Source organism: Oryzias latipes, chromosome 3 (assembly GCF_053564925.1).
Source record: "Oryzias latipes strain Hd-rR chromosome 3, Olatipes_Hd-rR_3.1".
Classification (NCBI taxonomy): Eukaryota; Metazoa; Chordata; class Actinopteri; order Beloniformes; family Adrianichthyidae; genus Oryzias; species Oryzias latipes.
In genome coordinates, this window is record NC_136239.1 from 31215937 (window position 1) to 31243756 (window position 27820).

The 27820-nt window shown below is 38.5% G+C and overlaps 1 protein-coding gene across 4 annotated transcripts in view; it reads left to right on the forward strand.

The window, feature by feature from the left end:
- Nucleotides 1-27820, forward strand: part of unc13c (unc-13 homolog C (C. elegans)) — a 130944-nt gene that overhangs the window by 71306 nt on the left and 31818 nt on the right. For all 4 annotated transcript variants that reach the window (XM_020700036.3, XM_020700044.3, XM_020700039.3 and 1 more), the window contains exons 15-18: nt 5394-5483; nt 6596-6724; nt 15694-15827; nt 17645-17730. In XM_020700036.3, coding sequence (XP_020555695.2) covers nt 5394-5483; nt 6596-6724; nt 15694-15827; nt 17645-17730 — 439 coding nt within the window. The remainder of the gene's footprint in view (nt 1-5393; nt 5484-6595; nt 6725-15693; nt 15828-17644; nt 17731-27820) is intronic.

Here is a 27820-nt window from a genome sequence, read left to right on the forward strand (position 1 = left end):
TCTCATACCTGTATTTGTATTTGAACCAGTTGGAAAAGACCTTATGATGGGAACTGAAACAGATCTTAAAAAAATAGCACAAAACCTACATTTGGCAAAACTAAAAGACAAAAACAGGTTTAATTCCTTGAAGCTGATTGATGCAAATGTGCAACAAACCACTTACTGCTCCAAAATGAGCATTTCTTTCAAATAAAAACATAAGTGATTCTTTTCACAATTAGAAATTAATTCAGGCGTCCAAGGCTTAAATTTATAAGAGTCCAGCTTTGAGGTCAAAAACATAGAGATGGTTTGATTGATGACTCTGACTTTCATGTGAAGAGACTGATTAAAATTCCTTTTTTTTTTTTTTTTAAATAAACAATTTTTTTTATTTTTTATATAAAGTCAAAAGGCATCTTGCCGCTGCAACTTTTCTATCTGTACTGGATTATAGACATGTGACTGCTTCAGCTCAATGTATTCAGACGGTTGACACCATTTATCATGGCTTTCATCAGTAACTGTAAAGCAGTGACACACCACTGTGAGATGCATTGTGGGATGGGATGGCTTGTCCCAGTCATTTAAAGGAGGAATCATTGGTACATTTTCCTTTTAAGGCTTGGACTTTTGCCTCCCTAACTATCACAGAGAAAGGCTGACTTTTATTCTCTTTGTTCAAACTATCATTTATTGCTCGCTGTTCCTCAGACTGGAAATTAGCTAAGTTAATTTCTTTGAAAGCTTTTGAGTCCATGATATACAAAATTTGTTCTACAAGTTCGTATTTTCCTGTATTTGGTGTTTGGGGTTTGCTGTTTGACTCTTTTACGAAAGAGGTATTTAATCTCAGGGAAACTTTGCCGGTTAAACAAAGACCCAATAGTGTGACCTGGCAGAGGGTCAGGCCTGGAGAAACTGAGAACCTGGGTTTATACACACACTGAGGGTAATCAAAGCAACAAGAAACAGCTGAGTAGACAAAAACTAAATCCTGCTGTGATTACAGATGGGGACAGAACAACAAGACAAACAATGATACATAACCTGACACCAAACACTAAACACAAGGGGAAAAAACAACACAGAAAGAACAATTAAACCCCCCAAAAATGACACAATCATGTACCGCTTCCATTATTAGTCCTTCAAAATGTGAAAACAACATCCTGCAGATGACGAAATGTCATTGGAGAAGAAAAATCACAGGTAGGTATTGTGATTTGGAGAAATGTGTTTGTGTCTGTGAGATTTTGCTTTCTACAGAGATACTTCTGCTTCTCTTGGGAAATCTCTTGGCATCTTTTGATTGCATCTAAAATGAAACTATAAAAGTAGACTTATTGCTTTTGCTAGATTTTCCCTAAAAAACCTAAATGTGAAATCATTAATGCAGTTTGTTGTGAAACGAATGATCACTGAACCCAGCAGAAGAGACTGAAAGTTATCCAATTAGCAGAAGGCGGCTGCAGTGTGACGAGAGGCAGACCCTGTAACAGTCGGTGGTTCAGCATCTGTCAATGTGTGACCGCTTTGATGTCCTGTTTTCCACATGATTAGCTGCTCTCGCTCACTGCTTGACCCTCACCTTTTCAGCCATAATTCTGCCTTTTTTAGCCTGTACAGATCAATAAAAAAGAAACAGTTTGCCTCAGAAACAAATCGAAAAACAGTCAAACACAAAATACACTCACCTGCCGCTTTATATAGGTACACCTTGCTGGTAACGGGTTAGACCCCCTTTTGCCTTCAGAACTGCCTTAATCCTTGGTGGCATAGAATAAACAAGGTGCTGGAAATATTCCTCAGAGAGTTTGGTCCATATTGATATGACAGCCTAACGCAGTTGCTGCAGATTTTCCGGCTCCACTTGATGCCAATCTCCTATCCACCACATCCCAAAGGTTCTCTAATGGGTTGAGATTGGGCGACTGTGGAGGCCGTTGTTGTCCAGTGAACTCATTGTCATGTTCAAGAAACCAGTCGGAGATGATTCCAGCTTTATGACACAGTGCTATTTTATTCTGCTGGAAGTGGATATTGGTACACTAGTCATAAAAGGATGGACATGGTCAGCAACAATACTCAGGTAGGCCGTGGCATTGTCCCTTATTGTCCAGTTGTAGTGATCCTGTGTGAATTGTAGCCTCACTTTCCTGTTCTTAGCTAATATGAGTGGCACCCGATGTTCTTCTGCTGCTGTAGCCCATCTGCCTCAAGGTTGGACGTGAAGTGCATTCAGAGACGCTCCTGTGCAGACCACGGTTGTAACGACAGGTTTTTTGTGTTACTGTTGCCTTTCTGTGAGCTGGAACCAATCTGGCCATTCTTCTCTGACCTCTGGCTTCAACAAGACTTTTCTACCCACCGAACTGCCGCTCATTGGATATTTTCTGTTGTTTGGACCATTCTCTGGAAACCCTAGAGATGGTTGTGGGTGAAAATCCCAGTAGATCAGCAGTTTCTGAAATACTCAGACCAGACCGTCTGGCACCAATAGCCATGCCACATTAAAAGTCACTTTTAAATCACCCTTTTTCCCCATTCTGATGCTCAGTTTAACTGTAGCAGATCGTCTTGACCATGTCTAGATGTATTAATTCATTCAGTTACTGCCAAATGATTGGCTGATTAGAAATTTGTGTTAACGAGCAGTTGGACAGGTGTGCCTAATAAAGTGTCCATTGAGTGTCTATTGTTTATGGTCAGTTGTATTTAACATGTATGAACTAAATATTGTACTTATAATATGGTAACTTTCATATTTTGATGATGAACAGTCAGTACTTTAAAATCCTTTCATTGTGGGCGGCCCCTAACACTCAGTGTGTTTTTAATTAAGAAAACAAAGAGCTCACAATTCATTAGCGTCACTCTTTGTTTCCCAGCCGACTTTTTTTGTCATTTCTCCCAGGAAACGCTGAAGCTGCCCCTAAACAGATGCCTTATTTTCTGAGCTTTCTTCTCTGCTTGTGGGAATTTCTTTTTCCACACTTGTCTTACCTGTCCCTTTCTGTTGATGAAGACAGAGCATTTTTTTTAGGACAGATTTTTTCAGTTCTAATCTCCATTATTTTGGCCCCTTGGGAGAACACAAAAATAGTAAACATTTAAGTAATACTTAAGCTGAACTTCAGATGAGTCATAGTTATGAGTTTGTCAGCTACAGAATCAGCCTGCAATCATATTTACTGTGGATTTCATGACCAATACTTCACTAGCTCTCAATTACTGTCTGTTTTTAATATTCAGCGTTGGGGCTCTGACTGTGCATGCAGAAATTTCCCACCAAATCAACATTAAAAGGGTAAATATGAGGGAGGGGTAGGGCCTTTCTCATTACGTCCGACTTGTGAAAACACAAGTTGAAGTGCAAACTTTTAAAGATTTATCTGTTTTCATGTGTAAACTATAACTCAAATATTTTTACAGCTAAGCGGTGAGTTAAGCCATCAATGAGAAACAGTGATGCAATTATGAAAGCTACATCCTGTCAATGTGGTTTTAGCTGTTTCTGCAGTGGTTTCGTCTTTCTCAGATAAATCTACTAGAAATGTCTTTTCTAGAGAAGCATAAATTTGCTGATTAGTATGACGTCACTCAAGGACTACCAGACCCTCCGATGATTACCCACATTTTTTAAACCTCAGAATGAAAGGAGTTTCAGTTCACCATATATGATTTTTTGTTTAATTTGTTGAATGCCTGCCTGAAATATATATTTCCTTCTTTAAGCTTATGGAAATGTTATTCAGTTACATATAGAAGATGAGAAATTAGAAGAGGAAGTATATATTATATATGTTTAATGAAAAAGTGATGCATTTCCTTTCAGTTTCTGTCTTTGGTTTTGCATTTAAGTTCCTCCACATGCAGGCATACTTGAAATACTAATCTAAATATAATAAGAAGAGAACATTATTTCTTCTTTGCTTCAAAGGTTTTCTACTTGAATTCATTTTTTACATGTAACAGAAGAAGTTAAAATGTTCAGCTGCAGAGCAGTCTGAACGTTAGTGACTTGCTGCTGCCTCTAAACGAATCCAAGAAATTATAAATGACTTAGAGGCTCACACATCTGGCCCCAAATGCTATGATTGACTATTATTTCCTCCATTTGGACTTATAATGACTATGATGATGTATTATGCCATTTAGACTTTACCCTCTTTTTTTTCTTTGGAAATTGTGTTTCAGTGTTTCCAGCTCATTCTTTCCTCCTAAAACTGTTGCTGATTGAGATTTTTAATGTCAAACATTTGTTTTAATCATCAGCAAATTAAACGTTAAATGAGAAGAAAATGACAAATCTTTATGAACAGGTTTGAGGTAACGAGCAGGCAGCAATACTTAAGGATGTGGGGAAGCACATGCTAACTGTCGTGAATGAAGGATTCATACATGAGAGGCTGTTGTGGGATAAATTCCTCCCTCGGCTGATGGAGAAATAGTCGTGAGTGAAATTCAATTGTGGGCAGATGAGGAGAGTGGAGGCAGCCTGGAGTTGCATTTCAATTCTCTGTCTTTTCCCGTTACTGTGAAAAGACCGGATGAGGGGAGACGCTCTGGCCTCTTTAGTGGCTTCAGAATGTTAAGTCCTGCACGGTTCTTCAGCTGTGATGAAACTCTGAAATGATGCAAACGGATGTTTTTGTTTAAAGCAAAAAAAGTTCATTCTAAATTTCCTCCTTTGTACATCCACTGCCAAACATGGTTTGTTTCCATTTCACCTTAAGCTTGACTTCTTCTATTAATCATGAGCAAAAAGGCAGTAATGTGTAATTTCTCAGCAGACTGCCCACTGCCTCTGAGATTTTAGAAGGCCAAGAACGCTGGATTTCTTTGTTTTTGCACCAGGCTCGTCATTTTCCTGTTTCACATCTTTTGTTTCATCTTTTTTATGAACCTAGTAACAGCATCCACGCAGCTCGCTTCCCAAAGATGGCAGGCTCACATCTCTGCATTGTTGTGTTATTAAGATTGGGGGAGGCTTCTTATCAGATTTGGCTCAGTCCCTAAATCCTCCAACTGCATTTATTTAGAGGATCAAGGAGAGAACGAAAACAAGCAAAATTTTATTAGAGTGAGGCAGGAGGAGCACATGGAGTAGTGATGCTTTTCCTCAGAACTGTCAGGGGTTTATATGCTCTCCGTCACGCCGCTTTGCTTCGCCTGATGACTTCATGGCCCTGAAATAGAGGTTTTCATCAGCTCAGACCTCCCTTGTTCACTAAACGATTAGACGGAGCATCATTTTGGTATGATTGCCGGCTCAGTAATCAGTTTTCATGTTTCGGTTTGAGTGATGTGCCGTGGAATAAAGAGATGTGAGATGTTTCAAGGCTACAAATGAAGAGATGTCCTCTCTCCTCATCTTGCTCTCTTCTTCTCTCTCTCTCTTGCTGCAGGATAACTTCCCTGCAGGAAACCCAGAAAGACTCCAAGATCTCAAGTCCACTGTTGATCTGCTGACAAGCATCACCTTCTTCAGGATGAAGGTACAGTGATGTACCGACCGAACCCCCCTGAACAAAACCATGTGAAACTTTGTTCCAGAGAAACATGGCAGATGAGCGTTTGCATGTTAGCAGTATCGTACTCTCTTGAGAGTGACTCATACTCTGTCAGTGCTGGTCACTGTCAATAAAGCTTTGTGCATTTAAAGACTAAACCAGAGCGTTTCAAAAAGCCCTTTTCTGGCGTAAACTGGTAATTTCTTGTTACACATTTGTGTAAATCAAGCGTAGATGTTTTCTCATGTTGGTCCATGTTCTGTGATACATCCTGATGTTGAAAAAACTGCCACTGCTGTCTCCTCTCCTTTCCTCCCCTCACAGCATTTACAGTACGCTGACTCGTTTCTGGCTATAAAAAAGCTTTGTATGGGGTGTGTGTATGTGTGTGCGTGAGCAGTGAGCCATAACTAAGACGGCAGCTTTGAGCTAAGGATTGAAAAACTGTCACTTTAAGTCACCAAAGCCTTCACTCTGTGCCGCACTCATGCCGAGCTCTACTTTGTGTACATTATGCGCTGCCGTTCAAACGCTGCTGCTTCAGCGTTCATGTATGATGACCTGCACATGCACCTACACGTCAGACTGGGTTACACTTCAGTTAAGATCAATTTATAATACATGTAAGCGGACTGCCCTCTTTACTACAATAATTTGACATCTTTTTGTAAATATTTTAAACTTTAAAACTGATGTTGTTGCATAATCATTGCTGGATGCTGCATGTTTATATGTTTCAGAGTTTCCCTTTCCTCTTGCTGGTGCTGTATCTATTTTTGGAGCACGGTTTTGTAGTTTAGCAGCTCATTAAAAAGAAGTCCTGGTTTCTGTATGTAGTCTGCTGCATCCAACCACACAGCAGCTATTAACCCCCTTCTCGAATATTTCTAATGGGCAAAAGTTCCAAGAGGGCAAACCTGAACAATAAAAAGTCGATGTAAAACGATGAATTGATCCCATTCAATCTAGGATGGAATTTCTTTCCCCTTTGCACTATCTCGATGATTTTTATCCTTGATAAACCTTCGAGAGGAGAAGAACAAAGTGTGACCCTGTAGGCACGCTGACACATTTAATAACGCAATTTTCATTTTCAGGTTCAAGAGCTGCAGAGCCCACCGAGAGCCAGCATGGTGGTGAAGGACTGCGTCAAAGCGTGTCTGGACTCTACATACAGATACATTTTTGACAACTGTCATGAACTGTACAACCAGCTCCTCGATCAGGTAACTGACTCCAACATTTTGTAGAATGTGAGTTGCTTACAGAGTTCTACAAGTTTATGCAGTCATTTCACTTCCCAGATCTGTGGATGCATCCAAGCAGGGCACTCGTTCTATTTCATCAATCAATCATACATTCAAGTACAAAGTTATTTAAAAAGAATACGTGCTTGCCAAGGTTCCATTAACCCTTGTGCTATCTTAGATGACCCCACCCTTGCATTGACGTGTTCTCCCTACCATGACAAAGGTGGATAAAGGTGGAAAGCTTTCATGTAATCCATGAACACCAGTGATCACATATCATTGAAGAAAAAAGGTTCAGCGCACCGTTTAGTGGGTCTAGATGACCCAACTCCTAATGTTAAAGTCCCTAGGATAGCACAAGGGTTACAATAGGAAATGAAAAACTTAAAACAATGGATAACCGAAGAATTTCTCTAAGTGTTCCAAGGCTAAAGTTGCCCAGTCTCTAATTTAGGCCCTATGATGTTCAAACTTTGTATGTACCCAAAATGAAGCTGCTCGCATAACACAAAGAAAAAGAAATATCAGGGACGAATGTCGAAGACCAAAAAAAAAATTCAAATGATCAACTAAAAAACAAAACTATTTTAAAGGATGGTCAATAAAAGGAGGTTAAAACTAAAGTGATGTGTTTTTCAGAAAAATTAAACTGGTTTACAGGTGTCTTTTAACAATTTAATTAAATGAAATCATGCATAAATTAAGGAAGAATGACTATGATGTAAGTTTGCATTTGCAAATGAGGATCAAATACTTGCCTCACCTCACCTTATAAATACTGCAGAGTATGAACTAAGAAACAAGCTGCAAGTGTGAAAAAGGTAAAGGAAAATTGGACAAATTTGAGAGAATTCAGCTCAATGCTACACTGTGTCTCCTCATATATTAATTTTTAGTTTGTTGTTTCATCATGTTGGCTCTTTTTGTGTCTTACTTTGCTTGAAAAACTATAAATAAAACCAACTGCTGGCTCCTTCAAATGAAGATTCTTTCCAAAAACAATAAAAAGGACTGTATAACTTTAGTGAAAATATGAAAAATGATTTCAAATTACATTTATTTTGACTTTTATTACTGTGTAAATAGTTTACATTATTTTTTTCATACTTTATTAAAAGACACATCTTCAGATTTTCCATAAAGTAATTGAAAGCAATATAAGAACAAGATTGAAAATGTGTTTATTGGGATCAGAAGTAAGTTTGCAGACTTAAACCATCATATTTATTCTATAAGCACTTTACAGACCTTTTCATTTGATGCTGGCAGTCATCCGTCAGAAACGTCTCTCTGGTCTTTTCCGTGAGTGACGTGCTGTCAGTGGTGTCACACTCTGTCACTGATGTTTTCATCAGATCCTGCATTTTAAATTAATGTTCGTTCTTGCTGAGGTCAGTGCGACCTTTCAGCGCAGTAAATTATCCCTTTGCATTAACAGGGACATCACCCAAGTCATTTTAGATGCTTAATTAAAGCATCAATTAACTTTTTTTGTCAAAGCATCCAAAAAGCCTTATTGGGATGGACATTTTCGATGAAAAATAAAAACACTTCATAAGAAATAACTGAATAAAAACTTAATTAAGTGTCTTTCAAAACTCTTTTCTGTCATCCCGTTTAGCCCTTGTAAGTCATCCTTGTGCTGCATTCAAGTGCCTTTTACCGTATGCTGTCTGCATGAGGGGGCATAGCAGGGAGCCCCCAAACTGGTTCAATGACAGTTTGATGCACGAGAGCCCTGCAACACCTCCAGCCTGACATGGAGCTGACAGCGCGTCTTCTCTTTCAGCAGCAGTGTACACTTTATTTATTCCCCACAATGCAGGGAAAACATAAAGCATCTCTGGCATGGCTGGAAATCAATAGCCTATATATAATATACTTTATGACAGACATTTACCTGACAACAAAATGTGCAAAGTGTATGTTGGAAACGTGTGAAAGACTTCAACCTTGTAAGAAGGAGAGGCTATTTCAGTTGACATTTACGTAAATCATCAGTTGCTTTCAGGCCTTTTCAGATATTTGTTCAAAGTTACGGAGACAAAAAACATTGAGGCTTTCAAAATACAAATTCACACTCCCTACAGCTCGCTACTTACTTATAAAAGGTTATTAAAACTACTGCGATGACAGAAGGAACTGTTTTATTATTTAGAACTCAGTTAGAGGCCATTTACATATTTTAAAAGCATTGTTAAGTTTCTCCAAGTGCATAAAGATTTTTATGTGCTGGACTTTTCTTTCCTTTGGCCTCATCGGAGTAAATAATCATTCAACAGGAATCTTCAAGCGATAATATTCCGGTTTGCTTCCCGAAGAGAATGCCTTCCACACGGAACAGATAATTTCTTTTTGGGTCGTAATGGGGTGCAATCTCCTCAAAAGTTGAATAAAAGGCTTGCTTTGTTTAAACAGCCGGAGGGGTTGTAAGCAATTACCAAACCCGTGCGATAGACACTTGTGCTAATTACATCCTCGTTCACCACAGTTTCACAGCAGACAGCCTCTTCATCAGTGTTTCCTGCACGGATGCTGAGGAAGAAGACGTCAACCTCCAAACAAACCTCACTGTGACTCTACGTCTTAATCCTACACACAGCAGGTCGCTTGTGCCGCAGCACACAGAATACATCTCAGACCCCAATTCTCCAGCCTTTAACTGAGATTGAGTGTGGTGACACAGGAGCTGACACAGTGGCCAGGGAGGCAACGCGGCCACAAAGAGGCATATTGCATAACAGCAAAGCTCTCTGCCTGGGCGTAATGTGTGTGTGGGGGGGTGCACGGCAAGGGGAATTTAGCTTAACTGTTTCTTAAATCCTGGCAGCGAAGGGAGGACTGTGAAAAGCAAGATAAAGGCAAACATGAAAGATGGAAGGAGAGAGCAGAAAAAAAGAGAGCAAAAACAACAAGCCAAAATTTTCTTTGGTTTATCTACTTTAAAGGCTTTAAAAAACAGAAGTGGAAGCCCTGACATGTATATAAATGCAGGAGTGTTTTGAGGGAAAAATGAAACCAAAACCCAAAGGAGTTTCTCTTTTCCCTGCAAAATAACATGTCCTTTGTTTTTCAAATATGCGTTTAATTTAATTTTCACTAAAAACATTAAGGTAGGCAAAAAAAAAAAAATGATGTGAACTCTTCTGAAATGTTTGACATATTTGCAGAAATATGACTTTAAGCAATGTGCATTTTGATGTAAAGCTGAAGAAATTATGGATTAGCCAGAAGGCCACTCTGGTGATGTAAATGTGCGTTAGATGAAAAACAGGAAAATACTGTATTCCAACAACATGGAATCTCATATTACCTCAACTGTAAAGCTGGGATGTGGAAGTATTATGATCCAGGGCAATTAGCAACTATGCAATAATAGATTAAAGTTTATATAATTTGTGGAATTTAAATTTAATGACAAAATTCAGAATAAAAAAAAAGAAAGAACCCAGTTTATTCAAAAAAGTGAGAATATCTTTAAATATATAACAAAAAATGTTTTGCGTAAATTTAAAAACTATAATAGTTTCATAATACATTTATTGTACCTCGGATTTTTATTTTATATTGCATGCATAAATTGTTTACTTTGTGCAACCAAAAAAAAAACAACATTTTCCGTCATTCATCATATCCACCAAAGATAAAATCTTTTACTCACTTTTGTTGTGTGCACAAGATAAGAATAATATTTACTGTACTTTTAAACTGCTCATTTTGTGAGTTCCTTGGTTCAGGAGTTCTTGTAAGCGTATGATATTTATCTTGTAATAATAAGATAAAAACTGAATTTTTCTCTTGTGTTCACAAAAACAATCACTTTTTATTCGTTTCATAAAGCAACAGCAGATATCTGGTGCCAAAGGAAAATCTGATGTAAAGAAAAAGAAGAAATTACATTCCTGGAACTTTGGATGTTCAGTAAAATATTCATTTAATTTCAGATTAACTGTATAAAGACATTTAATTAATGTGTTTGATTCAGACTGCTGTTCTGAATGTGCATTCATGGTCTGAGTAAGGGAGACACAAAGTATCAGCCTGCATAAACGCCACATAGGCACAAATGGTTCACAAACTTTTAAGCACCCTTACACTGTCTGCAGACCCAGCCTGTATTGACTGTGATTTAAAATGCATTGAAGCCATTTCAGTTCCGCCTACAGCTCACACCTCAGACTCCTGGGAATTTGATTATATTCCCTGGAAACATCCTTCAATCATAGTCAGTAATATGTGGCACATTGTGAAAATTGATGAGAAGTTCCAATGTTAATGCTGATGACTCCCATGCTGGAACTGAATGTGCTACAATAAACAGAAAGCCCTGGCTACCATCTTGAGTGTTTGTGTGCAACCGTAAAGATTGCTGCCCCCTCCACCCCAACCAGATAATAAATTTAGACAGAACCGTTGCACAGTGCTGCATATCTGCAACAAGTGAAAAGGAAGCCCACGGGTGTGTTGTTGGCTAATAAACACAACAGGCTACTCAATCACCTTTGACAATGTATCTGTGCTGCATTGAGCTGAATACCAATGAGTGAAGAAACTCTTACCTTTTAGTGGGATGCAGGCTGTATTTAATTAGTTAAGGATGATGCAACCTTCAGTGTCCTTCATGTGTGCATGTGGTTATGCACACGCACTAAGAAACATGCACACTAGCTTTGCATACTCACCTCCTGCAGAGACATTCTCTTTATTATTCATGACTTCACTTTAACTGAAAATGCTTCTTTGTGCATGTAAGGGCAAATGTGAGAATCCCTTGATTTTTCCACAGAGGGTGGAGTTACGTTACTATTTTATTTCTACAAGCCATAAGTCCCTTTAGGCCAACTTATACAGTTTTGACCAAAACCCTATACCTTTTAAAGTCCCACTCCGATCATATTAATCTATTGTAAAAGTGTTCCAGTGGTCTTTTAATTATGATTATTATGTTTTTAGGCATAATCATTTTCTAGGACATAATTCAGATGAATTATGATGAAGGTCATCAGAAATTTGCCTCCGAGTTGTGGGCTTTTGGCGAGGAGTAAGCCTGTGCTCATTTCCTATCATGCCTTTGTTTACACACTGTCCCACAAACTTACAGCCCCTCACAACATTACAGGTACAACAAAAATGGCGAGCTCGCTGCTTGCTAGATGCCAGTTTGGACAAGGTAGACAAAGACGTACATGGATCTATTTGTCTGCAAGCGGATCCATCAGAATGGAGTGGAGGAGGGAGCTTGTGGCCCGCCAATCATAGCACCTAGGTCACAACTACAACCTTTTTCTAACGACATTTTTTCATCTGCTCCTGATTCACCAAGATTTGAATATTTAAAAATGCAATTTTATTCTTAATATTCTTTATTTATGTTCTTAATTATAAGAAAAATGCGATAAGAGCATGTTAAAAACACACGCCAAAAACACATTTTTTTGGAGTGGAACTTGAAGTATATATAAAGCAGGTAATGTCAATCTTAAATCATCATTCTTCAATTTTTGTAAATCTGAATGAGAGGTTTGATGTACATATGAAAATAGGTTATCATGCTCACAGGATATTCCACTACACTGAAGAGAGAAAAACAGAGGATAATGAAAAAATTTAAAAGTTGCCAATTTAGGATTTATGAGACTTCAATCATTAGAGCCGGTGCAATGAAATGCATAGTAATCTCTTTTCAGGTCTACGAACAACATGACAGACTTAACCTTTGTAACCCCAGACCCCAAATGATTAGTGAGTGGAGAGCCTTGTGTTGACATAATCTGCTATCGCAAAATCAGCTGTAAACCCCATCTGTGTTTCTTGTTCTTGAGAGATTAACTTCAGAAGCACTTTTCCAAAGCCAAGTCATCAGGACATACTGCAGCAGAGCACGCCCTCTGCCTCTGGATCTTTAACAATTTGGTTCGGGTTGATCATAGCAGGGATTTACCACGTGCTACAGATTATAAAGAGGATGACCATACAAGGTTCATGGCCTGGTTTTCTTTTTTTACTTAAACATAAATACTTGACCTAAAGATGAGATCAGGAGAGATCATCAATATACAGAGTCTTCATTCTGCATAAATGATGGTTTTTCTTCATAAATTATTGCGGCTTACTGCAAATAAACAACATGAATTCATTATAAAGCAACAATAAAAAAAACAATGAGCAAGACCCATTAAGAAAAAAACAACAACCTTTGTTTAAAATAGCAGCCAGATAAAGTAAAATATATAATTGATAAAAATGTATACAACTAGATAAACTGTGTAGCAAAGCCTAATAACTTGGTTTGTCGGCTTTGTGTGTGAGTGAGAGCTTTTAGATTCAACACCTTTTCCAATGATTTTCCCTGAAAAAAATGAAGCGCACTTTTAAAACACAAACCGTTTCTCCCTTTCGGGGTCACGGGGCTGCCGGAGCCTATCCCGGCCACTTGTTGGCGAAGGCAGGGGACGCCCTGAACAGATCGCCAGTCTGTCGCAGGGTAGAATGTCCACAATCAAACACCCATTCACTCACACACTCAATTAACCTATGAAGCATGTTTTTGGACAGTGGGAGGAAGCCGGAGACCCCGGAGAGAACCCACGCATGCACGGGGAGAACATGCAAACTCCACACAGAAAGGTTTCCCATTGATGTAGTTTTTCACGTCCCCCAGCCAGGACTTGAACCGGAGGCCTTCTTGCTGTGAGGCAAAAGCGCTAACCACTGTGCCACCGTATTTTCATTTCCATATAACAACATGAAAGAACCTACACAAGCTACAAAACAAGTCATTGTACTGAATGGGAAACTGAAAAATGAAAGGGAACAAAGGGACCAAAAAAACCCATATTTTTCTGCCCATTTTATGTACCTAGAAGAAAGCAATAAAAAAGTACTAAAATGAAAAAAGTATATTTAAACATGTACATATATCTGCAATATAGCATATATATGTGCTTGTTGTTTACATTGAAGCATTCAGTTCAGAATAACACAGACACTGCCAGGTTTGTCTCATTTCTAAAATTGGGTAGCTAGAATGAAGCAACAAAGTTTACTGATTGGATTTTTGTTGTAATCTCTATTTCTAACCATTTTTTAAGGTGATTTGTGATTGGTTTCTTTACTTGATTGTTTTAGATTTTTCCATATCTTGATTTCTTGAAGAGAAACACTTAGAAAATCTAACATTTAAACTAGAAATACTTTCTCGTTTTTTAAATTATTTTGTATATCGTGTGGAAGACAATTTGGAGGTTTATGGATTAATTTCAAAATTTCAATACAGTACTTTGGTACACAATCAAGGACTTATACAACAACTCTAAGTGTTACAGCAGTGTTTTTTTTTCACTCACTCTGTAAATATTAATACCATCTATTTCAAATGAAATACATGGACTTGTATGTCTGTTACAAAATTGCATAAAACATGTTTTTTGCGTTTCAGGGATCATTTATTTACATCAAACCGTTATTTCATTCTCTAGTCTGTATTTTTTCCATCAGGCTGCCAGTACATGTGGTTTGTGTTACATGCAAAATATCCACCATATTTGGTTTTATAAGCACAAAACTACGGTGACCGACAGGGCTCACACTACATACAAAAGAAAAAACGCAACGGCATTACCCGAAGCACAACGAAATTACCCGCAACACTACGACATAACCACAGCAATAGCATTAACATCAGCACAACGGAAATGGGGACTTTTTTTTTTCCTACCGGCGGAAAAAAAAATTCTGTTTCAAACTCTTGAAAACACCAAAGTTTTCCGTTTATCTGAGCCAAGCTAGAAGATGAAATATGCGGAGCCTTTTGTGAAACTTTATTTCCAGATAGGTTTAAAAAACAGAGATTCTGAACCTTTTGGCGACTCAAAAGCAGATTATTATCAGTGGAGCCGTCTTTCCAGGTTTCAGTGTCGGTAAAGCAGAGTTTCATATGTAAAATAAGGAGCTCAGAGACACGTTTGGGTATAGAGAACCGCTGCAGCCTTTATTTTCCTTTTCATTCACATAACCTGAAGGTCATTTGTCACCTTACGTCATGAACCCGTCATCCGAACACCAATGCGGAAGTAAACAGTGTTACATACGCCCCCTCCTCCAGATGAAACGTTCCGTTTCAACATAAAACAATAAAGACGAATGAAAATGGTCTGTAATATTAACATTAGAACATTGACAATCCCAAAAAGTGCTGCTCCTCAGACGAAGGTATCACACAGACGTAGAGATCTTGTCTTTAATGGAGGAAGAAAGGATTGAAGTGGACAGCTGCAGGGATACCGATGGCTTCATCAGGCTGCAGAGATCCTGCAAACCACCCATCAATAAATAAAACATTAATAAATCGTAAATCAAACAAATGAGCTTCCAAACATTTGGAACGTTATCAATAATCATTCAGCTCACCTGTTCAACTAAGTTTAGTCAGTCTGCTCTGCTGCTGCAAGGCGTTCACTTGCTGCTGCACTGTATGCTCACCTCTACTTTAATCTCGTAAAATTACGAGTTTTTTTCCCGTACACTTGCTTACGGAAGAGGATTAGGGCCATGGAGCAAGAAAAAAAAGGGCATAGAAAAATCTGGCTTTTTTCTCAGAATTCTAAAACTCTGTTGCACCGAATAGTTTGAAACTTAATTTTTTTTTTCCGCTATTAGGAAAAAAAAGTCCTCTTTTTCGTTGTGCTGAGGTTAATACTATTCCTGCGGTTATGTCTTGTTGCGGGTAATCTGGTGCTTCAGATAATGCCGTTGCGTTTTTCTTAAGTGTGAGCCCTGTCGGCCACCATACAAAACAGATCAGGTGACACCCTAAAATCCATATGTTTTTCAAAAAATGAAAACTTTTAAAACATGCCTAAAGTTATCTTTTTTTTTTTTTTGGAGATGCGCCAACAAAAGCTACATTTTCGTTGACTCCATCGCCTGAATTTCTGTCCCCACAGAGCCGAAAGCAAGACCTTCCCAGAGAGGAGCAAGGCCCATCCATCAAAAACTTGGACTTCTGGCCAAAACTCATCACTCTCATGGTGTCAGTAATCGATGAGGACCGCACAGCCTACACTCCAGTCGTTAACCAGTATGTAATCCTTCACTTAACTAAATCTTTTCTTTTTTTTTTAATTAAACACATCTGCATAAATAGGTGTTGAAACAGCATTCCACAGAGGCCAGAGTTGTCTTTGTGATAAGAAAAAAAAGAAACCTCTTTGTTGAGTTTCACTTTATTGAGCTTCTGACAAATTGAAAATTGCATCGTCTGATTAAGGAAAGTTAAGTAAGCACCTTTGTTGACTGAAAGTTGAATGAGGTTGTGTAAAGAGGCCGTGAAGCAGCCAGAGGAGTGACAAATGCTAAGCATGCTGAGCCAGATTGTGGTCTGATAAAAAGGCAACGCGGGACTGCTGAATTATAGACAGATAAGATGAGGGCTGCATGTTGAAATGATGTGGCAGGGGAAAAGGACTCAGCTTAGTAATGATTAGTTTTAGAGACAAAAATCAGGACCTGAAAGTAAATAGAGTACCATTAAAGACACAAGACGAATGGTGTTTTTCCTTTTCTGTCTCCCCATAATACTTTCCCTGTTTTCCTTCTCACCGTTTTCCTGTTGATTTACGATGCTTACTAAAACTCAGATTATGCCTGCAGCTGTCTCTCCAACACCGACTAATGATGGATTTGCAATATTAATGCGCAACGTCTCTACCTTCTCCTGGTCAAGTTTGAGATTGACGACAATCCTCGTGTTCTGACAATAAACCCATGACTGGACTCATTGCCTTTAAATAGCAGGTGCACAGCCTGAGGGAATGAGCTGTCAATCTGCTGCTCTCTGGGGAGAAAATAAACATGGGATTCAAGCCTCAGGAAATTCCTGACAATAAACTAAACCAATTCAATGTTAGCAAAAATAAAACTAGTCACGGCCTTTTTTTAAATTACAAAATCCAAAAATGGCCTACGTTGCCTTTTTTGTGCCCATTTTCACGGGATAACGATATCTACCATCTGGTCATCATGAGAAAACAAATTTCATTTTTTACTCTGTTACATAATCTGGTTGAGATCTTTTATTTTGTACTGTAGGCTGTAATTAATGCCAGGCAACATGGCCAACAACTCTCAACAACAAACGTTACCACAAACTCTCCACAATAGTTTTTTTTTTTCTTTTAGGTTGTTTCTTGAATTTCTATGTGGGACTTGGTCTGTTGTCATGGGAAAAGACCTGTTTTTTCATGATTATGAAATAGTAGATGTCTTTATCATGAGAAAACTGCCAAAACAGATAAAAACAGGGTAGGGAGGTTTAGCTTTCCATAGTTAGTTATTTCAAAATTATACGAAAGCTCTAAAACAGTTTACTCCAAGATGTTTGTATTTTTTGCAAATATGGTTTATGAATGACAAAGACATGCACAACTTTCCAAAGTAAGGTTGATTGCACAATAAATAGAAATGGTCAAACAAATTCCAATGAAAGACAAAGAACTTTCTGTTTAAATGATGCAGGTCTTTTATAAATGTCCTCCTATCACCATGGAAGATATGGATAATTAAACCACTGACAAGTCGTGTCCGAGCCCTGACTGAAAATCTATCAGCGTTCAAAACAACAGTTTGCTCACTAAATGAGTTGCCTCCCTCTCATGTTTGTGCTCCACTTTGTCATTTCCTCCCACATTTTTCTCCTCCTCAAGCTCGCATCTTACTTCAGTTCAGATTACGGAGTAGTGAGGGAGATTGATTATAAGATTCCTCTGGCCTTATCTCATTCCACATCTTTTAAGTCATTTGGTTGAGTTCCAGGCTGGGCTCAGCCATCACGCCGTCCACTCATGTGTATCATTATGCGGAAATGAGTCTGACTGGAATCCATTTCAACCCCACCAGGTTTCCACAGGAGGTGAATGTGGGCAAGATCAGCGCTGAGATCATGTGGAACCTCTTTGCCCAGGATATGAAGTATGCAATGGAAGGTGAGTGATCCTGCTGGGAAGGATTGAGCAAGATAAATGATCTAAGCTGACTGAATGTTGATTAGAAATTCTGGATAAGTTTCCTTTCTTTTATCTCAAACTTCAGAGCAACAAGTTCAAAGTAGTAGTGTGTGATTCTGCAGAGTATGCGTACTCTGCTACTTGGCTCTGTCTGCCTGTGGTCAGCTCTACTGCTTGTCTAGATTTCCTGCCTTCGCTCCATCAGCGCCTGCAAAGGAGAAGGACTTTCTTTTAATCAGGATAATAGCTTCATCAAAGGCATGGTAGTAAGCAGATGAGATGCTCTGATTTTCCTGGCTTCGTATTTTATTGCCTCAGTGGTCCAAGGGTTCTCAAAAGCAATTTGAAAAACAGAAAAATAAATCTGCAATGAAGAGTCTGCTGAGGGAACAGTTTGCAGTTTGCAGTAGTTTGCAGTTCAGCATGTGATTTGGAAACAATGCAGAGACGTTCAACAGCTTCTAACAGAAAGCCATGACAACAGGGGAGCAGTGCTGCTTAGAAAATGAGTTATGCTTGTTGATCCACAGCATTTTCATGGAACGTTACTTGTCTCCTTTTATTTGATTTTCTTCAATCATCCTAGAAATGGTGATTTGTTGAGGATAACCAGCCTCAAACTGAATGTAAAATATCAAAACCCCTTTGTTTGTTTTCCTTTATCTTGTTGTCCCTCAACTGAAAGATGATTATTGATGGCATTTATTTGTTCAACGTGAGTGACTATTTTTTCCAAAAAAGCAACAGAGACTTAAATCCTTAATCCTAGATTGACTTTCCTGGCAAGGAGACAGATGTTTTTGTTTGTGTCATGGGGCTTGACTTCAGTCCAGCGTTCTCCCAGCCTGCATTGGCGGCCCCCTGCAGGCTGTTTGTGAGATTGGCAGCTTGTGGATCATTCTCTGCAGGATATATGAAGCGGAGGTGGAATGCAAAACAGAGTTAATGGGACTTAGCTTGGTAAATGGATGTTAAAGTTGCTCCGTGTCGATGTGTTTGTGTTTGTTTGTACTCAAGGACCCGGCAGGACATCAGCCTTGGGCGTGAGCTTCTTCTCTGGAGTTTCACGGATCAAGTGCTAGAAAATAGCAGTTTTTATTTTTAGCCTTTCACAGACATACTGTGCTCTCTAACATGTTACACATTCATCACATATGTATCAACTCTGCAGTACAATATGGCTCTTTGGATCTTGTGCTGTCCTACCAGCCACACATTCACTGTGTTTTTCACGCTGTTGCTAAAACACCACTGTGATGGTTTACCTAAATGACACTTTCATTTAAATTCAGTTTGTGTTGTTTTTATTACGCACTAGGTCACAATCAAGGTTGTCTCAAGGAGCAACACAACAGGCAAGAGACATCCAACTGAACTGGATTCATTACCACTCACTGTTATAATCCATTAGATCATAACCATAAAGAAAAAGGTTTCCTGTTTTATTTGCACAAATGCAACATTGCAATTAAATGATTATATCGGATGTGTGTTTCATTAAATATTGACACAATTTAAATAATAATAATAATGGATTGGATTTATCTGCACTTTTCAAGACGCTCAAAGCGCTTCCATTGTGTCCATTACTCATTCACCCCTCATTCATACTTGGTGATGGTAGAGGCGTGGCTGCCAGTTCGCAGCTACGGTCCCTCTGACCATCACCGGGATCATTCACGCACACTCATGCTGGTAGGCAGTAGAGTGCCTACCAGTGACAACAGGTCTTGCCCAAAGGCCCTCACTGGGTGATGTTAATTGCTCGCCATTGATATGGTAACTGCCCCCAGTACCATTGTTGATTCCTCTCTGGGAATCAAACCATGGATTCCTACATGGTATTGTTTCACCTTACCAACCGAGCTACCCAGCCGCACAAAAAAATAAATAAAATAGAATAAAAATTACAGTCTGTGTAGAGAACCTTTTATAGCCTTACTTGACAGCCGTGGTGCAGACAGCAAGTTCTAGACTGCCAAAAATGCTTCCTCTTTGAGGGTCATCATTTTATTCCTTTGTAGATACTACAGCCGCTTATGACTAATATTGGAGACAAATACTGAAGAAAATAAACAATTTTCCTGCAAGTCATGTTAATTTAGTTTGCAAAAATAAAAAACTGGACTGGTGAAAAAGTGAAATGCCATTTGCATTTACATTTGTGCCACAGTCTCTGACGTGTTTCATTTCTTTTAACTTTTATACTATCAGGAACTAAAAGATAAAGGTAAAATGAGCTTCATGTTGGGTTTAAGACTCTTCATTTGTTAACCATCCGTGAATTTCTTATGCAAACATTTCTTTAATATTTAAGATTCCAAGTTTAAGATTGCACAATTCTTCTGTGATGATTGTAAAACATTTAATCCAAGTTCATTCAAGCAGCAAAATGCACAAAATAGTTGAAATATTACAATGTCTACCTTTTTGTAATGATGATACTGATCCAATAAGATTTTGCCTAAGAAGAGGAACATTTGTTTTCTCATATTTAACTTTGGTAAAAGGGAAAAATCCACAACATTTCTATAGAGTCTGTCCATTTTTTATTGCATTTGAACTTGGGAAACAATCACGTAAGATGCCTCAAGTTGTCAAATTTCTAGTCTAGCAAGGTTCTTCCTGCTCCAGGGTAGCTGATGTGCATTTCATGTTATTTCAGCTTTAAAACTCCTACTTGCCAAGCTGTAGGTGGAGATAAAAATGTGAACTTTATTGGAGGACGTGAATTTCCTGGCTTTGACTTAGACATGGGGGTAAAGAGGAAACACCAATGAAAGCTAACCTGGCCCAATCTTCAGTGCTCTCTCTCTCTGATTTCCTTAAATACATACATGAGGCAAATGGGTTATGAAGAAGACCGTAGCAGCAGTTGTTGCTGTTTGTGCATATGTATGCCGGGGCAGCAGCAGTGCATGTGACCACCTAGGGTGTCACTGACTGCTGTCAATGTAAGTTTAAGTAATGTGTGTACGCATGCTTATGTGATTCGCCCAAGGGGTGTCTGTGTTACAAAAGGAAATAAGAATCATGAATGCACTCGGTCACATTCACTCTCCCTTGCTCTGCGGGCTTGAACCCTCTTCGCCTGCTTTGTCTCCTCTTGCGTGTCTGCAGGAGGACATGGCTGCCTCGCTCCTCTGAGGTGCTCTTTGAGCTGCTGCTCCTTTCTTACCGGTTTTACTGGCTGTCAGATTTTGAGGTTTGGTTAGTGGGGGCAGTCAGCTCTGCATAACCCCTCAGTTGTTTAAGTCTTCGAGACACCTGCTTCAGTCATTTGAAAATGAAAGTATACCCTCATAATATTTTTGTTGTTGTTTAAAAGTAGAATTAGATCAACTTTATATCTTTTTTCATTGTACATAAGTGGAAAAACATGCTGGACAACAATAATTCTGTTAAGTAAGTTATTTCGAAACACATACCAGAGAATCTACACAGAATTCTTTGTCAAATGCAATACATCTTTTCAATAAAAATAAATGTTAAAGTTCTAGAACAAAAGTGTTTTCTGTGTGGAAGGATTAATAGCAAAACATGTCTACAAAAAGAGCATCCCTATGTTTGCAAGCTTTCAATTCAACTAACCAACAGATTGTGAAAATGGAAAGATCAGATCAGCCTCCACAGTGGAGCTTGTTAATGAACTGGTGGTGACTTGGGCTTGTGCATTTTGCCATCAGCAATGAACACGTGCAGGCTGACATATTTACAAAAACACAAAACACAATGAGTATTCATTGAGAAAACTAGAACATAAAAGTACAACTGAAAAAGCTAAAAAAACAAAACATTAAACCATATATAGCCATTGCTGCATTTGTAATACACATGAGGGTCATGGACCGTTTTTTGTGATTTTGAATGTAGGTAGAGCGGTGAGGCAATGTAGGATATACTAAGCCAGTTCTGGGTGCTTCTTGTCTTTCCCATTCAGACAAATGGAAGTAACTCAAAGTGACCTGTTTACATAAGAGGCCACACAAAACTGGGAGAGTGGCTGACAGAGACACCCTGAAGGAGGTGGTCCAGAATGCCCTAGTTTGTCACTCTGTGTTCCTCCATATGTGTCTGTGCGTGCAGGCACGTTTGTCTGCACTATACAATTCAAGTTCTAGAAGCAAGCCATGAGAAATGTGTTTGTGCATGTCTGAATATTTGTGTGAACGCATGCGCTTACGCATTACTTAATCGTGTCTTTGATGAAGCCTCTGCTCCAAGGCCTTTGGTGCCAGTGCTGGTGCTGGCATGGATGATGCAAAATTTAGCATTTTTGTTGGGATCTCAGAGTGTGCAAGAAGCAAAGAAACTTGTAACTGAGAAAGGAAGGCAGAAAAGGCAGAGGTTGGAGTCAAAGAGAGAAATGAATGAGGAACAGTGAGGCATTTATAAACTGATGGACTCCATTTATAATTGACCCATCGATAGCCATAAAAAAACATGTGCTCAAAAAGAACTGTATAAAGTACAACTAAAAACTATCAACCATTGTCAAATGAAGCTAATGTGTTTCTTAGAAGCAGCAAATAACCTTTACAATTACATTTGAGTCAAAGTAAGTGTCCGCCATCGGTGGATATGGAGCTAGCTCATCAAATCTCAATCCGAGATAAACTGAGGGGGTGATAGTGTTCATTAAGATCAGCTAAAATATCTCTGTGGACGTAAAATCGCTGCTTCAACAAGTGGATCATTAGTCAGACTAGAAGCTTTTAAATGTGTCAAATTAACTCACAGTTTACTAGAATATTAATGATAGATGTTATTAAATGTAATCTGCTTAATCTCAAACACTCGTCTAGAACTGGCATTACTTTCCTAACTGAAAGGAAAATGACTCAGTGATGATAATTGATTAATTGGACCTTAAAAAAACAATGCAGAGTTATCAGATTTATTGATGATATATTGATTGCCAGAGTAACCCTTGTGCTATCCTAGGCACTTTAACATTGGGAGTTGGGTCATCTAGACCCACTAGACAGTGCGCTGAACCTTTTTTCTTCAATGATTTGTGATCTTCACTGGTGTCCATGGATTACATGAACTCTTTCCACCTTTATCCACCGTTGTCATGGTAGGGAGAACACGTCAATGGTCATCGTGACCCCATAGGATAGCACAAGGGTTAAAAGAGCAGCAGTTATAAATTGGAAAATTAATTAACATTGTGAGCAGATTAGTGTGTTCGTGAGTAAATAGGTGATTTTTTTTTTAAATTAGCAAAATAATGTCTCAAAAGTTTTAACAGAAAAATGTTTTGACTAAAGAACATTAATAAAACTGAATGGCTAAATCCAAACACATTTGGATTTAGGATAAATAATTCTGGTTGTCAGAATCATGTGTGGTGAGAGTCTCCCCACTAAAGTGGATTACAGTTCGGCTTGGATTGAACTGTGATGTCGGGCTCCACAGACCTAAAGTGCATCTGCTTTTTCTGCTAAGGTAGTTGATATTGAAGAAGCAGGATCTGTGTAGATCTCACGCAAAGAGCAGGAGCTTTGGCTCAGGGATGTGGGAGGAAGGTCGAAGTCCCCTGTGGTCCTCACGACCAGGGGAAGCTGAAGTGAGTTGGTCAGCAGGGGTTATGCAGCCAAACGCAAGATTGTCGCTGGAGAAGTGTGATGCATTTAAAGACATCCTGCATTCAGTCCAAAAGGTTGTGCATTTTATTAGGTACAGAAATCAAAATAAGGAACATGATGAGCTTCAAAATTAGTTCAAATATAGATTCACAATGGGAATAAAGGATGTCTTGACCTAAAACTTTACTTACCTTAGGAGAAGAAAAACTAAAATCAAATCAAAACTACTTAAATAGAATACTTAATATAACAATAAGTGACTGACTAGGAAGAAAACAAAAAAAACAAACTTTGATTAATAATATGAAAAGCATAAAAAAGAAAAAAAAATACAAGAACTGATGAGCAGTCAGTGTGTGGCTTTTAAAATAAGAGATGGCCTTGTCTTTCAGCCCATCAGTGGTGAACACTTGTACTAAAGACTGATTTTAGTTTCCCTCTAAAAAATATTAAACCACTTTGAAAGAAAAGAAGAAATTTGTTTTTGTTATTTCCTCTGTTATTCTGAGCCTTCAGCCTTATGAGCCTTCAGTAATGTGATGTGAACTGTGTTTCATGTATCTGTGTTTCTAAGAAATGCCAACCAATCAGTTACTTCTGTGAAGAAACATGTTCTGTAATCCTTGAAGTGTAAATTGAAGAAAGTTTGAGCATCAAAAATCGGATAATTTATGAATAACCTGGTGAAAAAGAGGTTAAAACTCAAAGTAAAATTGTGTATTTCATGCAGTATTTCAATACGTTTTCAAATTGTTCCCATTGACTGTGTAGAAGAACTGAACTAAGTGATCCTTCCTCCCTTGCATTCTAAATTTTAAGTACCCACTGGCTCAAGAATAACCTTTTTTGCTTTCAACATGTTCTTGATAAACCTATTTTTTCATGATGTTTTTAGTCTTTATTGCTAATTATCTAAGTCATGAACTACCACTCAAATGCCCCAGTAAAAGCCTGTGTGCCTGCTGGCCCCCACCTTAAACTTTCAAAATGTTTGAATGAGAGATTCTCCTGAGCCTGAAAGTGGACTTTCAACAAGCTCACTTTCGATTGGCAAGACGGGTTGCCATAGAAACATTGACTTAGACCCACTTGGATCAATCACTGCTTTTTAACCCTTGTGCTATCCTAGGCACTTTAACATTGGGAGTTGGGTCATCTAGACCCAGTAGACAGTGCTCTGAACCTTTTTTACAATGATTTGTGATCTTCACTGGTGTCCATGGATTACATGAAATCTTTCCACCTTTATCCACCTTTGTCATGGTAGGGAGAACACGTCAATGGTTGGGTGGGGTCATCTAAGATAGCACGAGGGTTAATCATGTACCAACATTGTGATCATTTCGTTGTAGCCAGAAGTAAGCCATTTTCTAAGGGTGATAACACTCACCAGTTTTCATATACAGTCAATGGTTGTTCCATAAAATTATTCTATCAATTCTATTCAGCCCAATAAACACTTAACCTACAGTTTTAATTAAAGGTTAAATGTTGTGTAAAACCATCATCATCAAGCACTAAAGTGCTTCTGAGATCACAAAAGCACATAGCCTGGATTTCTCTCAAAGTCTGTGAAAGAACAAAACTCAGCATCATATCAGTTGTAATCACATTTTTCCACATTTATTCATAAAAAAGAAAACAAAAAAATGACTTGAAAGAACACAATCAATTCAAAACCAAACATCTTCTAGAGAAGAAAATGTATTTGTCATCCAGCGGTTGGAGCCATTTAATCAGAACTTCATTGCATTTCAACGAGTCAGTCTGCAGAGAGGGAATCCTTTCATTATTTATCGAGTTTTTCTTTGAACACCTTCAAAGTAAATTCCCTTTTCTATGAATCCTCATTGCTGTCATTGAGTGTTTTGCTTTTCAGAGAATATAAAAAGTTAAGAACTTTGTAGGAGATAAAATGTATCTTAGGTCTTTTACCATCCTGTGCAGGATGCTGGATATATCCAGATGAAATCACATAGGAGCTTTAATGGCTAAAGAGTAGGCAACACACTCCCTATTTTGAATATTTTCTTTGTTAATGTACTTTAGAGATATACAATAAACGTCATTTTTCCTAGATAGTGTGAAATTAAACATTGCAAAAGGTGTGGAAGCTGGCACGCTCTAAAACCATTGTTTCATATGACAGGGCATATATAATTCACTGGCAGTGCATGTCGTTAAAGAAGCAGTGCTTCAGCAGTCTATTAACTCAAATTCAGACTGTTAAAAGAGCACTCCACAGCATGCTTTGAATGCATTTTAATATAACACAGCTGTAGGACACACTCTTCTATAGATTTGTAGTTTCTACAAAGAGGGGCTCTGCAAGTATGCTGCTTTAAGCCTTGTGTGATTTTTTTTTAACTAGAGAGAAAGCCATGAAAGAAGATAATTGTTAGGAGTGACAGAGAATATAAAATTTACAGGAGGAATTTATGAAGCATTTATTAGATAACAATGTCTGACATATCTGCACTGCCTGCAGGGCTCAAACAAGGCCTCATAAACAATATGGTTTACCTTGTGGTAGAAATACATCACACAGCAAAAAACAAAATCTACATCTATAAAATGGTTTCACAAACAAGCCTATAGGGCCAGTCATCTTTACCTAGATCCACCCCGCCATTCATATTTTTCCGTAATTTCTTTCAGACATCATGTGGATATTTACCAAGTGAAGCAGTGGCTATGACTATCTTTTGTCTCACTACAAGAAAAGATTGTATTGATGGTAAAACTTTTTGAGTGATCTCTGTCCCAAATAAGATCTTAACGTTACTTAAGTTGAACATCTGAATAAACATAGGAGGAAGAATTGCTGAGAGGGACACTGACTAATTCTAATTCAGGTATCGGATGTTTGTTTGTTAACCGTTTGGTTATGCTCTCTCGTGGGATGTCAACAAAAGAATCGGCCATGGAAACCATGTGATGGTACAATGAACCGTATTTATTTAATACTGTATAAACTGCCATTCAAAAGTTTCGGGAGAGGTCTGTGTTCATTAAAAAAATTCCTAATGTGTGGAGTGTGGGTAAAGTTATGTACACACTGGGCATTTGACACGCTAAACACTAAACGTGTGTTCTTGAACGTGTTCTTAGAATTTTGTGTTCACACTGGACTGTCACTACCCTATGTACCTACAGTTGGAAGAGGCTTGGTACAAAACGTTGAAGCAGTGCCAATCTAGCGAATCTTGCTTCAGGCTTTTTATTTCACAGCTCTATTCTGATAAATGACGGACTTGGTTTCATATGACTCCAGCTGGGCACAAATCGCAACTATAATATCTTCTCCATGATCAATTTTTGAATTATTGGCACTTCTGGGAATTGAAAAGGACCCTACCCATACGTCTCTACCAAATCCAAGTCAATTGGTCAAAGTTCATCTTGGTGTAACTTTTCATTAACCACATTAATGCAAAAATAACACTTTTATAAGCAAAAACTGTAAAGCTGACGTGGAGAATAGTGGTACTTTTTTCCTTTGGTTGTGGTCTGATTTTAAATATTTGTTTTCCTGGAGTCAAATTAGCAGCAGCGGGTGCCTCTGCAGGCTCCTGTGCTCTAGTAGAGCTGTGTCAGTGGGCCTCTGTGATTCAGCTTAGAAGAAACAAGAGACAGAACTGGGTCAGAAACCAAGATGAATGGATTATGTCACTAAGAACACAATACTGGCCTTGGCTGCCATTCCAGTCCTCCAATGTCCTCGATCATGAATAAATCCCTCTAACCTTCGACCGCTCAAGGAATATCCACAGAATTCTTGCTGTAGCAGGCAAAAGGTGTGGCCAGCAGCAAAAGTTTATCGTATTCTTCACAGTATTTAGGTTAGTGAGGCAGACAGCAGGTCTCTGGTGAATTTTGTCCATCCCTGTGGGATGCTTACACAATATGATGTTCTCAACGGGGATCTTGAGCCGACTCCTCCCTCAGGACGGCCCACAGAGTTCACAGCATGCACAAGACAAAAACGTGTACATACCCAACAGGGAATGACAAAAGAGCTCAGCCAGTGCAAGTGTACGACACACCCACTACTAATCACAGAACACGCTACTTTTAAAAGACTTATTTGTGCAAGCAGATTCACATAAATGATGAAAATCCCACAGAATTATCATGCTTGGTATTCAATGAGCAAGACATCATTAGTATGTGCAGAGTGGTTGATCAATGCCCTCTCAGCCAATCGCTTTATTTGTTAAACAGTTGCATCAATCATATCACTACCTTTCAAATATGGTGTTACTAAATGGAGACCTGATAGATAGTTTTGGCTGTCAGACCAATGCATCACACTTAAAATGTATCAGTTTAATATGATTTAAAGATGGTAATGGTGCACAGATGCTGAGGGTATAGCTGGAAACCGTGGGGAGAAGTCCTGTACCATCTATGGCAGGTAAAAATTTGAAGATTAAACACCTTTACTGAACTTCATCATGTTGAGATGGGCTCTCATT